This window comes from Danio aesculapii, chromosome 4 (assembly GCF_903798145.1).
Source record: "Danio aesculapii chromosome 4, fDanAes4.1, whole genome shotgun sequence".
NCBI lineage: Eukaryota > Metazoa > Chordata > Actinopteri > Cypriniformes > Danionidae > Danio > Danio aesculapii.
Window position 1 is genome coordinate 31,060,033 of NC_079438.1, and position 15,643 is coordinate 31,075,675.

Consider the following 15,643-nt stretch of genomic DNA (forward strand, 5'->3'; position numbering starts at 1 on the left):
TGCAATTTGGAAACACTGCAAATGATGGAAGAATAATTCAACATGCCTTAATGAAGAAAGATCGCCCGGCCGTTAGATCGCCCTCTGGGGGCTGGCTGCAGTACAAGTCATAAAGCCCGCCTCCTCCGTGTTAATGAACGAGACTTGAGCCCAAATAAAAAAAATTAATTACACTTGCAATAAAATGTCCCAAAAGATAGTTCTGGTCAATTAAGGCACTAGTTATCAAGCTGATATAGGCTCAGATCTTAATTTTTGTGAACAGTATGTTTTAGGCAGTAATTTAATCCTGGGCGTGTCATTGTGATTGACAGTTCTGATTGAAAGTTTCTCAAAGCTGATCGTCATAGCTTCGGCAGGAGATTAAAGTGTTATTTGATTTCTGTGTTTTACCATGATAAAATTAGTTCAGCAGTAAACTATACTTTCTGACATGCATGATCTAGTGGAACACTGTTTATTCGGTAAGGTCAGGGCTTTATCTGACTTTATTAGTTTGCTGATACATGCCTAGCCATGACGGGGAAAATACAGGTGATCATTATCTAGAAGTAATTCTCTTTATGGGTCTGAAAGAATAATTAGGAAGACAAAACTAATGTTAGCTCAACATAGTCTCAACATCAATCTCCTGTAATGTTATTTGAATTTGATTTACAAGACATCTCTGACATTTTGAGTTTCGGCATGTTATTGAGTTAATCTAGTGAATTTGCTGTTATACAATATTAATGTTCTAGAAACCGAATTTTAAATAACAAATAGAGCTGTAAATGGCAGTTATATTTTATTTATACATCATTTATCGTTGGCCTTTTATTTGAAAATAGCTAAGTCTAACTCAGGCTAGAGTGTATGAAAGATTGTTTATTTCTGCAGTACAACATCTATTGCTTTTATTAAATTATAACAGCTTACATCACACAGTTTTAAATCGTATCTTATTACATGTTTTTAAATGTTAGTGCTTATATTAATATTAGCGAGCCTTTGTTATAGTGAAGATACGGGCGGTCAAGTGAGAAGTTTGGGGGCCGTGGTTGATTTGACATACAACCGTTTGGTTTGAAGCTTGATTCCGTGGCTTGCTTCTGGCTCCATCAGGTAGTCCTGCGCATGCCCAGGCTCCAATTTCAGTGGAAAAAGGTGCGTATTTTCTACAGTCATTGTGCTTAGGAAGTTACAATGCATCTTTCTCAGCTTGTAAACCTGTAAACTAACACTTTTGATTGTTACTGAACTACGGTTCATGTAATCGGCCAGAGAAGCGAGTACTGATCTAGTCATAAAATGTGATTATCGGCCGATACCAATCTCTGGCCAATTGATCAGAGCATCCCTAAATACAATAAAATGTTTAAATTTACTTATTAGTATTGTTAAGATAAATACACATTTTCATATGAGAACAAATTAAATGATTGAAGTAACCCTCTATTTTTCGCTATTAGGATTATAGTACTTTGAATACTTTGACCAGATGACCAATGAATGAATGAATAAAATGTTTAGTGGAAAAACATCTTCCGTGGTATCTTCTTTAAGTAAGCAGGACAATTCTGATTGGTGGAAAAAAATACTTTTGTTATTATTATAATTTTTTTACAGTACAGTAAGTGTTTTGCTTGCATGCATCAATACAATATCAATACAATGCTCCTAAAACGCAATTACTTTGCACTTGCACAAATTGTGATGTGCCAGGTCTAACTGAAAAGATGGGCTCCTGAGCAATATATAGACATTGAGAATGGTGTAATCTCATCGTGATTCTCTGAATTGAAATTAAAATGAAATCTAATCAAAATGAATTGAATCCTCTGGGGCTAAAAGATTCCCACTCCTAATGATGATGGTATCTTGAATGAGGTTCATCTGTCCAAGCTCTATAATGGATTTAGTTTGACAGAGGAGTTTCATTAACACTAGCTGTAATCTTAGGGTAACTGCCTGGTCTGACCTATGGGCAAACTGATGTCCTGATAGTCATGAAGTTTCTCTGTAATTAGAACCGATGGATGTTTGAGAGAAAACACTGGTTTGTATAAAAGACTATAGATATACACTCACTGACCACTTTATTATGTACACCTTACTAGTACCGGATTGGACCCCCTTCTGCCTTCAGAACTGCCTTAATCCTTCATGGTATAGATTCACCAAGGTACTGGAAATATTCCTCATAGATTTTGGTCCATATTGACATGATAGCATCACGCAGTTGCTACAGATTTGTTGGCTGCACAATCATGATGCGAATCTCCCATTCCACCACATCCAAAGGTTTGGATTGAGAATGAATTGAGATTGGATTGAGATCTGGTGACTGTGGAGGCCAGTTGAGTACAATGATCTCATTGTCATGTTAAAAAAAAACCACTGATATGATTCACGCTTTATGATGCATTATCCCGCTGGAAGTAGCCATCAGAAGATGGCTATACTGTGGAGAAGCTTACTCAGGTAGGCTGTGGCATTGACTCAATGCTCAATTGGTACTAATAGGTCCAAAGTGTGCCAAGAAAATATCTCCCACACCATTACACCACCAGCAGCCTGAACTATTGATACAAGGCAGGATGGATCTATGCTTTCATGTTGTTGACGACAAATCCTCACCCTACCATCTGAATGTCGCAGCAGAAATCGAGACTCATCAGACTGTTGTTTTAGTTACCCTATGTGCTAGTGTTTGTAGTGTATATTTATATAAAATAATAGAACATGAACAGTTCTACACATCCTATTCCTACAAGAAATAGTACGCCCATCCAGGCACCTTTGTCATACACTTTTCAACATACTTTGTGACACACAAATTCTATTTTGAAATTTTATGAAGGAGGGTATGCAAATTGGGACGCAGCAAAAGTGTTTCTAACCGCGTTCTGTTGTTAACATTTGAAACCGTTGTTAAGAAGCAAACTGGAAATTACGTTTTAAACAAAATTAGGGCTTAAGCAACAACAATAATGGAGCAGGTCACTTCCAATTTTGTTGTTGATTTGAAGTATGTAATATAATTCAGAGTTCAACTGGCAGTTTTTGAGATTTTATGATTCCCCTATTCGTTTAGATAGGACTAGTGGTTAGTGCGTCAACATATAGCACTGAGGTGCTCATGGCGACCCGAGTTCGAATCCCGGCTTCAGCACCTTTGCCGATCTTTCCCCACACATTCCTTTTTGTAAATCTCCATTGCTCTTTCATAATAAAGGTGATAATCACACAATAAAAATTGTATAAAAAAGAAAGGTACTTTGTTTGTATACTCTCATTAATACAGTGTTTTCTTTTCTGTTTGTTATTCAGAAGTAGGTGTTGAACAGGCAGCACTACACAGACAGCAGTCACTCCCACACAGACCTGTGATTCCACTGGTGGCCCGAATGGCAGATCAGAACACATCTGGGACTCCAGCCATGACAGAGCGAGAAGCATCAAGACTTGACAAATTCAGACAGGTCCTGGCTGGGCCTAATACTGATCTAGGTAAGACGCTGTTTTGTAATCTTTGAACTTGACTTCTAAACTTCTTGAGGAGTCCATCACATGGCGTCATTTATTTTGTCTGTTTAACTGTGCACAGCATCATGGGTAATGTAGTTTTTCTGTGCAAATTAGCACGTTTTTGAAAGTAAGATGAAATGAGATGAACAGAGGATTTTTCTTAAACAGAAACATTGTCATGATTACAAGTAGCTCGCCCTGACATGCATTTCATCCAGTCAGTAAACTAACATGGACAGTGGTCTCACCCAGTCCCTTTCAGATTTAGTTTTGAATATCTTTGTACTTATTTATTACTTTTTTATTTAGGAATATGCAAATATGATTTCAATGTAACCGCTTAGCCATAACGACAGTGCAAAATCAGCATGTTCTGATACATTTTTGGCCCGTTTTCACTGAATGGTACAGCACAGTATGGTACGGGTCATCTTAAACAAGCTGGTGTTTCTGCTGCTAAAAGGGTACCAATGATGTGGTGTACGGAAGAAAGTTTCAGTCGACGTCATTCTCGCGCAAGGAAATGTCAAAGTAAGGCAGAAAGTAATTCTGTCATTTCGTTATATGATATTATAATGATAATAGTTAAACATGGCAGGTTGCTGAAAGAATCAGTTGTTCCTTTGTTTTTCTGGCTTCTCCTTTGTTTTTTCTTTCAATTCTGAAAGGATAGGATGTCAGAAGCACTTCAATGATCACGCGTACGTTATTATCAGCTCGAGAAGTTCGTTATTTCAAGTGTAGATGCTCGGCGAGCTCTCTGGAGAAAGTGAAACTGAACGCGCTTTTAGACGGGCTCATAAAACAGCTAGACAGAGCAGATTTTGTTCTTGGCTTTGTGGCTGTTAATCAAGATGATAACAAGGTTTGTTTAAGCTCAGGTCGACCATGGCTTGTTATTATATGTATATATTATAATGATGTAATGACTCGGCTGTGTTTTTAAAAATGGCAGTTCCTTTGTTTTCATTCTCCTGCTTGTGCACGCGCTAGTGACGTATCTCTTTAAACCAATAGCATTCAGCTGGGCGTCTAGCTTCGCCTTGTGGTACCATTTGTCGTGCTAGGTACCCTTTTCAAAGGGTACCCAAAAAGTGGTACGGTATGGTTCACTTTTTGGTACCTTTTGACAGAAACAGCCATAAAACCGTACAGAACCATGCCGTACCACTCAGTGGAAATGGGCCATATGTGTGTATACAACTATATTTTTGACCTGACAACTACAACATTGCATTATACCAAGTTCTGTTTTTCTATTAAAAACAAATATTGATTTATAAAAATATTGATTTTCAAAATATAGAAAATAAAATTGAAAAGCAATTGATTCTATTCTTTTTAAAATTAAAAGTTATATCAAAAACCAGGGGAATTTACCAGTTTTGGATATGAGTTACCAGTGGATTCAGTGACCCTGACATGAGTTGATCTTCCACTTTAGGTTTTAAAGCCAGCTTGCATATGAAATGACGTTACAGACCCCTTCTTTAGAGGGTTATCAGTTATTGTTAAAAAAAAAATCTATGGCCCTCTATGGAAGAAGAAGAAGAAGAAAAAAGAAAGTCGTTTTCACTTCCTGAACATGGCTGCACTAACACACTGTATGAGACACCAGTAATAGATTTGGTAGTGCTGCAGATAATAATTTTACAAGTTTATGTAAGGTAATATTAGTTGTATTGCACAAGTTTTGTCTTTCAGGAATGCACATTTGTCAGTAGCTTGAGCTAAAGAGTGCAAATTGGGATCCAAGTGTTGATTTTTCTTTCATTAACAAAAGAACAAAAGTGCCTTCTGTCAAAATTATAATAACAGACTTATTTTATGGCCAACATTTATTGATCACAGTAACCACAAGCATCACTACCACAGGACAAAGTGGTAGCCCAACTTTTTCTTTATTACATTAATATGACATTACATAGTTAATATTTCAATATTAATCAATATAATTATGATTATCAAGCGATAGCAACTTAAAAAGGTCAAAACCAACTTGGGAAGGACAAAACCTATTTGTTATGCTCATATTATTATTTTTTATTCGATATGCAGTAGCAAAATAACGAATGGTTTCAGAATTAAGTAGACAAACATATGCTTTTTTTATTAACAAAGCCTAGCTGTTAAACCAGCAATGACATTATTCATTAAATCATAATAATGTTGAATTGTGCTCAATAATGCCACATGAAGTGCTTTAAGATAATATACTTTGAGATTCTCCCGTATTTTACAGTTCTATGCCGCTATCATCCTGTAAAGGTATTTCTCCCGTATTTTTAGTCAAGGGTGGCAATAAACAATAAAGAGACGATCCTCCCTATACACAACCTATATCGCCGAAACACCAATAGATGTCCCTTGCTCTTAAATGTGAGTCTGTTCTGTGCTTTCGTTTTATTTAGGCATGAAAACACTCTGAAATAAATATAAAAACGGCGGGATTTCCTTTCCTTTTTATTACAGGTGCCATCGCCCTTCTCATGCAACCCCCCAAAACAGTAATATAGCAGTGCGTGACTGTCAGCTGACGCGCTCCATTGTGATAAATAGAAGCTGTTTCCCAATGGATTCTGTCCACGCGATGTGAAGCAGAGCGAAAGTCTGGGTTTTGCGTGCGTGTTTGAACAGACATATACACATAATAATAACAACTTATAAAGATGTCGATCTTGGTGTTTTTTTTTTTTTTAAACAACTAATTTTGTCCTGAATGAGCATAAAAAGTTAGGAAAGCAATCGAACGCTTTTATTGTAACGTTAGATGTGTGCACTTTTAGTGACACCTCAGTTATTTAATGTAATCAAACAAAAAAGCCACATGAATGAGATTCATTCGTTGCTCTTTAATCAGAATGTGTAAGTTATACAGTGAAGAAAATTTTTTATTGAGATTTACTAACTTGATTCTATTTCTTTATAAAAGCTATCAATGTTAATTACCTGTTTGCTAATTCATTTGCTGCTAATGTATACAATATTTTTCTTTTGTAAATATTATTAATAATATAATAATAAATATAGATAAAACATATTACTGATGTCTTTTGAGGATCTTTTGGTTTGCTTTATTTATCTTAAAGAACTTCATGTGGCATTATTGGCACACATACTATGGACATCTCGACATATGAAAGTGTTTCTCCATATGTTTTCATCGAAGTGGTTCACAATACGTAACCATCCACAGACTTTTTAATGTCGTCAAATGTGTAAACCTTTAGCTGTGGTTCGCGCTTCTGCCTTTGGATGTCTCTGGGGCAAAGCAGCATGCTAAAGCTTTAAATAAAAGTGAAACCATCAACAAAAATCCGACCACTTCTGTGTTTACAAATACAAGCGCAGTCGTTTAGATGTCATTTCTGGTGAATAATGTAAAAATTTACCGGTATTTTGGAATGGATGTGTGAATGGTCTTTTCTGGAAAAGTTGTGGAACGTGCTTGCCTGTGTAAACATCGCTTTTTTTTATTTATTGGTGAAGTTGTTCTGTTAATTTTCCACATATTTGCCGCTAACGCTGTGTGAAAAGGGCTATATATATATATATATATATATATATATATATATATATATATATATATATATATATATATATATATATATATACTAGCTTTCGAGGATGTTTTGGTCTACTTTTATTTATATATACACACAGCTATGTAGTTTTGGATTTTGTTTTCCCTTAATAAAACAAAGTCCTCATTTTAAAAATTGCATGACATGTTTACTTGCATTATCTATATTATACATTTATTCGATGATCTGAAACATTAAAACATTGTGACAAACTCGCAAAAAAAAAGAAATCATTAATCAATTAAATCATAAATATATATTATATAGTTTCACAGGAGGCAAAATACTGTAGTTTTGCCCACTACAGTATATTGTGTATTGAGTAAATACAGGTGAATTGAACTTTTACTTCAACAGTCTGTAATCATTATAGGCCTAGTCTATAAAGCTCTCGTATGATTGCTCAGCTACATCTCTGGGGTTTCAGCCGTTCACGTCCATGAAATCAGGACGGTGGAGATGCTGACAGGTCTCTGGATGTTGGAGTGTCAGTTTTGGTTTCATTTGACTGACTCTCAGGGCGTCCCTGAATCACTTTGGCTGCTGTTGCCGTTATTAGACATCTGGAATTATGAGTCAGACATGTGGCAGCAGAATGAAAAATGAATGAAATCTATAATTAAGCTGGGATCTCCAACATGATAATTAATTCCCATCCATCCACTGTGCTAATGACTGCCCCCTATTGGTAGTTACTCATTACACGTAGACTCCATGAAATTACAATAAAACACATTTTTTTGTTTTCCACTCTGTGAAATACTTACTTTTGGTAGTATGGGAGGACCATTTTACTAGACCCACTGTAACATTTTCATCTCCAAACTTTTATTTAAATTTTTTAATTTTATTAATTTAATTTAATTTTATTTTAATAATTTTATTAATTTGTATTTTGTTATATATATATATATATATATATATATATATATATATATATATATATATATATATATATATATATATATATATATATATATATATATATATTTTTTTTTTTTTTTTATTTCATTCATTTTTTATTTTATTGATTTAAAAAAATATATACTTAAATGTATACTTAATTTTATTATTTTTTTCTATTTATTTTATTTTATTCATTTTTATTTTATTTTGTATTTTTTGTTTTATTTATTATTATATATTTTTAATTTTATTTACGTTTTTTTTAATATTCATTTCAATTTTTTTATTCATTTTTATTTCATTTTGTTCATTTTCATTGTGTTCATTTTTAGTTTGTTATTCATTTTATTTTATTCATTTTTTATTACATTTTTTTTAATTAATTTTATTTTATTTTTTATTTTGTTTTTATTTTATTGTATGTATTCTTATTTTATTATATTTTAACATTTAATTTATTTACATTTTTCATTTTATTTTATTCATTTTATTTTATTTTATTCAATTTTATTTTATTTCTTTATTTTGTTTTTATTTTAATAATTTTTAATTCATTTAATTTATTCTTTTTTCTTTTTGTATTTTTATTCATTTTGTTTTATTCATAATTATTTTATTTTATTCATTTTATTTAGTTTTTATTTTTATTCATTAGTATTTCATTTTATTTATTCTTTTTACATTTTTTTTATTTAATTTTATTCATTTAAATAAATTTTATTTTTATTCATTTTTTTTTTTTTTTATTTAATTCTTGTTTTATTTTTTTATATACATTTATATTAATATATTTTTTTTACCAGAATAGAGCTTTATACAACTTACTTTACACATTTTGCGAACTTGTATACCTATGTAGGCCTATTTACAATTTAAAGTAATTGAACAAGAAGTATGTACATAAATTTATGTACTTTAAAGGTTCAAAGAAATTCTAAAAAAAAAAACCTCAGTATTTTTTTATGCCTACAAAATCCTTTCAATCTTTGAAGTCCTTCAATCTCAATATTTTCAGCCTGCTGTGTCCAAACTTCTAACAGATATCATATTAGAACTTTTTTATGAAAAGCGTCTTTGAATATAGATAAAACAGTACATAGACATTACATTTGTTATGTCTGATGCACAATAATGAGCAAAAGACTCATTTCAGAAGCATTTGGTGTCATCATAATGAGTATATATAATAATGAGTACCTGACAGATGTGTTTTTTACAAGTCATGCGATCAGGTGGTCAGAGCAAGTGAGGCTACTACAATCATAGGGAGCAATTACTATCTGATGCTGCTGTTACCATGGTGACACATCACCTCTTTTGAACCCTCTAACATTTCTCTCTACCATTCTGTCTGTATATCTCAGATGGGGGAGCAGGGGGACTCTCATGGTCTTTATGGAGAATATTCTTCTCTTTTATTTAATTCAAATTCAGTTCATTTAGTGGTATTTGGGACGTAACTTATTACAGAAATTTAGAAATATTGTTATTAAATGACATGTCTTCAAATGCTGTGAAATTGAAAGGGTCATTAAATAAAATACAAGTAGAGATGTACATTTATGTAGAGTATTTAAGAAATTGGATTCTAGTGGGAAATTCTTTTTTGTGTGTCTGTTTCCTCATGGGTTTTTGATAGGGAGATTGTTGATATATCATGATATTTTTCAGTATTTATTGTGATAACGGAATTAGTGTTGATGCAATTCTGTGTCTGTTTCCTATTTGACTGATCAAGCAAAAAATAATAAAGGAAAACAAACACAAATAAACATATAATATGTTTTTCTTGCCTCATTGCGATGAATTACAAAACATCTGAGATGCTGTTTAATATTATTTTCTTGCAAAAATATCATGGGTTTTTAATAGGCAGATTGTTGATATAGACTTAAAAATGTATTGCGATATTGTTTGGTATTTATTGCGATAACAATATTAGTGACTATATAATCCAGTGTCTGTTTCCATTTGATTGATCAAGTAAAAATAATAAAGGAAAACGCACACAAATAAACACATTCTTGCCTCACAATATGATAAATGACAAAATGTGTAAGACGCTGTTTGATATATTTTCCTCGCAAAAATCTTGTAGATTTTTAATAGGGAAATTGTCGATATAGACTAAAAATATATTGCAATATTTTTTGGTATTTCTTGCAATAATATTATTGCAGGTATAATTCAGCGTGTGTTTCCATTAGAAACTGCTCGTCAATCAAGCGAAAAATAGTTAAAAAATAATTAAATCATTAATAAACAAACAATTAAATGCATAACAATCCTTTTTTCTTGCCGCATTACGATGAATGACAAAACGTGTGAGATGCTGTTTGAGATTTTTTTCCTTGCAACTATGTCATGCGTTTTTAATAGGTTTAGTGTGAATGTGGACTTAAAAATATACCGCGATACTTTTTGGTTTTTATTGTGACACCGATATTAGTGAAAATATAATTCAATGTAATTTCCATTTAAACCTACTCTCAAATAATCTAAAAAATAATAAAGGTAAAAGCTAAAAAATAAGCTAAAACAAACACAAATAAATCCATAACAATATTTTTTTTTTGCTGCATTATGATAAATGACAAAACTTGTGAGATGCTGTTTAATATCTTTTTCTCGCAACAATGTCATGGGTTTTTAATAGGCAGATTGTCAATGCAGACTTAAAAATATATTACGGTATTTATTGCGATAACAATGTTAGTAGCATAATTCAGCGTCTGTTTTCATTTGAAACCGATTGGAAAAACAAACAAAAATAAATAAATACACAATACAGTAGTTTTTTTCTTGCCACATTTTGATGAATGACAAATTGTGTGAGATGCTGTTTGATATCTTTTCCTCGCAACAATGTCATGGGTTTTTAATAGGATTGTCGATGTCGAAAGAGCCAGACAGAATCAAGGGACAATTTATTTGCTATTTCTGTGCAGAATATTGTAAAAAAAAAAAGTTGCGGATTTATTAGATTTTTGAGTAACTAAACATAAAAAAAAACTTTTAAGTTTTACAATGCAAATCCAATTGAATTAACTTGTTTGGTAAGCAAAGCAAGTCTATCATATAATACATCTACTAAAAGACATATTTTTAATATAAAAAAATGAATAAATATATATTTACTCACATTTACATAAGTAAATATATAGTCTCAATGTTAGGCAAAAAAAAATCTGTGGAAATTTTGAGCACAGATTCCGTATAGACCTAGATATCAACCATCCCTTGATTTTAATATGGTAATATATAGCAATTATTATTATAATAATTTTTTTGTTTCAGAATTTTTTAAAAATGTTATTTTAACATGCACACTTAATCAAAATAGTTTCATGTTTGCTTTATTTGAATGTAGAATTAGCAGCTGTTTTCTTGTTGAACCTTTATATGCACTTTTCCTCTCATTTGTTTCTCATTTCATTTCTGTATTGGTAAATAAATAAGCCCTGCACTACGCCCGTGACTTATGCAAATGCTGAAATAAACCTTTAATTGAAAACGAACTTATTAAACTTGTTTTGGCAGGTTTGTGTTTTGCTGTTTGCACATCATTAAGCAGTATTCTAATGCAGTTCTCATTTCTGCAGTGTGACATGTTTGTTCTTTAACCAGTTACTTTAACCTTCTTGGAAAAATATGAAATAATCTAAATATCTCCTAAAATATTGTAACTCATTATTTTGCACATCCTCTTCCCATTATAGGATTATTATGTATATATAGACATAATAATGCTTTATTATATTGTTTCAAAATAACACAGTGTTTCAGGTGAACCACACAAGCTACTAGCGTAATGATGATATTGGAATATGGTTTAGGTATACACTAAGGTTCAGCTATTTTGTGTTTACTATTTTTATAATAAGTGGTTTGATTGGCATTTGCTCCAGGGACATTTGCAGAATAAAAAAAAATACAAAAATTTCCCCCTAATTTGTTTCATATGTGTGAATATAGTGCTTAAATTATGGATGAATAAAATGAATAAAATAATAATAATTATAAAAAAAAATAAATAAATAAATAAATATATATATATATATATATATATATATATATATATATATATATATATATATATATATATATATATATATATATATAATTATAATAATAAATATTTATTTTATGTATTTATTGAAAATAATAATACTAATATTGCTACTACTAATAATAATAATAAATAAAATGAAAATATTTCAAATATGTGAAATAATGAATACATTAATAAATAAAAATATAAATAAAAGCATACATATATGAATAAATGAATTAATAAAATAAATAAACACATAAATTAATAAACAAATAAATACAATACATTAACAAATAAAAAATATGTATAGAATGATAATAAATATTAATTTTTATGTATTTTTTGAAAATAATAATAATAATAATAATAATAATAATAATAATAATAATAATAATTACAATGAAACATATTTACAATATGTGAAATAAATAAATAATGAATAAATAAAAAAAGAAAAATATATATAAATAAAATGCATACATGAATAAATAAAATAAAAAAATATATAAATAATAAATAAATAAATGCAATACATAAACAAATAAAAAGTTTGTATATAATGATACTTAATGCATAAAATAAATACCTTAAAAATAAATACATAAGATATTTGAAAAGTATATAATAAATTAAGTAAATACACAAAAATACACAACTAAATAAATATGTTGAAAAAAAACCTACAATAAAATACAATGAAAAAATACAATAAAATACCTCAAATAAACATGAATAAACACTTAAAAAATGAAAAAATAAATACATAATAAATTAAGTGAATAAATGATAAGCAAATGATAAACATACTTTTAAAACATAATGTAAATTTATATATGAAAAAATACCTTAATGTTCGCTGACAGCAACATTTCACCACGGAGATGTAAAAAAGAGAAATGGAGAGTATTACTTACACCAAGGTCTCTGTTTAAAGTCTACAACTGAACAAGGTCACCTGAATCTGCTGTGGCGTCTGGAGTCATGAAGTACTCTAGACAGTTGTTCAGATAACCTTGGTGAACACTCAAATGTTCCCAGGCAGCACTTGAGTTGCAATTAACTGTGGTAAACCAAACCCCTCAAGTGAAAGAAACACTACCCCCCCCCCCCCCCCTCCCTGAGTCTTACTTATTCATCTCAATATTTAAAGATGCCATTTGATGTTCTGCATTGAATTTCAATCAGATTTTTTGAGTAAGCTGAAGTTCCTTCTTATTGTCAGACTTGTCAGATACCTTGGAGATATTAAATCAGTTATAAAGTCATTATACCACTGGTGACAACTGGCATATTGGATTTTAATAAATAAAGTAGTAGTTCTCCATTTGATTTCCTGCAACCAAACACAAGTACCAACAATTATACAAATGTAAGCAATTTCTAAATATTTTTTGTCAGACATTGACATTCAATAATAGTACCGTGAAATGTAAAGAACTGACCAAACCAGGCTCATTGGAATTATGTAACTACAAAAACATATTTTCAACATACATTTGACTGCAGATTTAAGGTAAAATTAACACTACAGTGTAAGGCTGGGACAATAAATAATAATAAAAAAACGATTCTTCTTCAATTTTGAAATTATCTGAATGCATTGCGATTCTCTCTTGAATCACTTCTGAGCTTGGTTTTTACCACCAGTTGGCACTGTATAATTTACAAAACATTCACAGTCTGCCAATCCTTAAAGGGGTGGTCCACAGTGTATTTTTAAGGCTTGGTTGTGTTTATAAGGTGCAAAGCAATGTGTGCTCATGCTTCACTTGTAGAAAATTACGTAAATTTTTCATATATCTTACTTTGATTATATACAGCTACTCCACTAACATGAAAACGACTGTCATATTTCCTAGTTTCTCCAAAAGGCCCGTCCTCAAAGGCTCTGATTGGTCAGCTAACATAATGTGCTGTTATTCGCGGATTGGCTCTACGTCACTCCCCTATAAGTGCGCACCTTTGTGCTGTGTATCAGACAGAAATGAAGAGCACAAAGCTCACGCCTGCTTTCTAAAGCAGTGTCTAAAGTGTCTTTCACATATATTCGGAATAAGCATGTGTAAGTAATATAAAATGTTCTCATATCTTCAGCAAATTTGTTATTTGAGATGCAGAACACTGGAAAAGCAGTCGCATAGAGAGACACGCATAGAGAGACACTGAGACACTGCATAGAGAGACATTGCATGCTCTGCTGAAGAGTGTGGCTGTTTACAGCGGTTTGACTGATAAATATGAATTTGTAGCCAAATTGTTAGCGGTGCCAAACAGCATTTCCTGTTGTTTACGTCCTTGTTACAACATATCGTTAACGCTAGAAACTGTGCCTGTAGTTGATCTATTTTAACAGATAAAAACAATTACAGGTTGTGGCTCACAATCCACAGCTTTGTCGGTTGGAGGAGTTTTTAGCTGAATAAAGCACTGAACTGGGAGAGATTCTGCAAGTTCTCCTTTGTCAAATTCTAGAGCTATATCTTTTTTATATAATTCACTGGAACAGATTTAAAATAAAACTGTAAGCACCTCTGTCTTTGTGTCGTGTCCTTTGGAAGCCCAAATACAGAAATAGAAGAAGCTCTGTGGAAATAGCAGCATTTGGACGACATTTTAGCTTTCTCTGCTATAACTTTACAGCGCCTCTGGCCACGCCCCTTCACTGCACAGGGTGTATGGCCGTAAGCCCATGGGATCTCACTAGCCTGGATGTATTTTTTTGTACTCCCCAAACTTGTTCGCTGTAGGCTTTGCTAAGCTAACTCTGTAAAAGCCAGTGCCTCCCCTTGCATTGAACTTTGAGCGTCTTCCATTCAGAGTTGCTGTTTATGTTCACACAGCTACATTACACATCAACTAAAGTTTAAAATATCATATCGTAGTGGACCACCTGGCTGGTTTATACTTGTGCATTATGGTCCGGCTCAGCCTATGCGCGGTCACATACCCTTCGCCATGGCTGACACACCTCTCAAAAATATTACTACACAAAGCAGCTGCACATAGGGCAAGCTCTGTGATTGGTCAGCTTGGTAGCAGTGATGAGTGTGGGCGGGGCTGGGAGCCATAGGAGAGTAGCAAGCTCGATTGAGCGAATGTTTACAAGTGTCAAATCCTGTAAATCAGTGGTTCTCAAAGTGGGGGGTCGTGAGCCAAAGAGGGGGGCGGGGGCGGGGTCGCTTGGTCATTTCCAAAAATCTCATATATTTTATTAAACTATTAGAATTATCATATTTTATCCATAACCTGCAGAATATAAAAATAGTTTTTAACTTATAATATACTCAATATATACTTAATATTTAATAGTTACAAGAAAACATAAGCCTTTCAAATTGGATTTATTGGATTGCGACCCCTGAGGTTATTATGCTAGATAAACATCACAGTAATAGCGTTAGTTGCAGCAGATTGATTTCACGATACAATGTTAAACTTTATGGCACTCACATACATAAAAAATAAAGGCCACAACTGAACAAGGAGGACGATCTCCAAGTGGCTCCAAGTCTCCAATATGTGTGTGTGTGTATATACATATACATATACATGTATATATATATATATATATATATATATATATATATAT

General features: G+C 31.9%; 1 protein-coding gene across 3 annotated transcripts in view; it reads left to right on the forward strand.

The window, feature by feature from the left end:
- tbc1d22a (TBC1 domain family, member 22a) overlaps positions 1 to 15,643 on the forward strand; it is a 308,060-nt gene that overhangs the window by 24,424 nt on the left and 267,993 nt on the right. For all 3 annotated transcript variants that reach the window (XM_056455444.1, XM_056455446.1, XM_056455445.1), the window contains exon 4: positions 3,313 to 3,492. In XM_056455444.1, the coding sequence (XP_056311419.1) occupies positions 3,313 to 3,492 (180 nt within the window). The remainder of the gene's footprint in view (positions 1 to 3,312; positions 3,493 to 15,643) is intronic.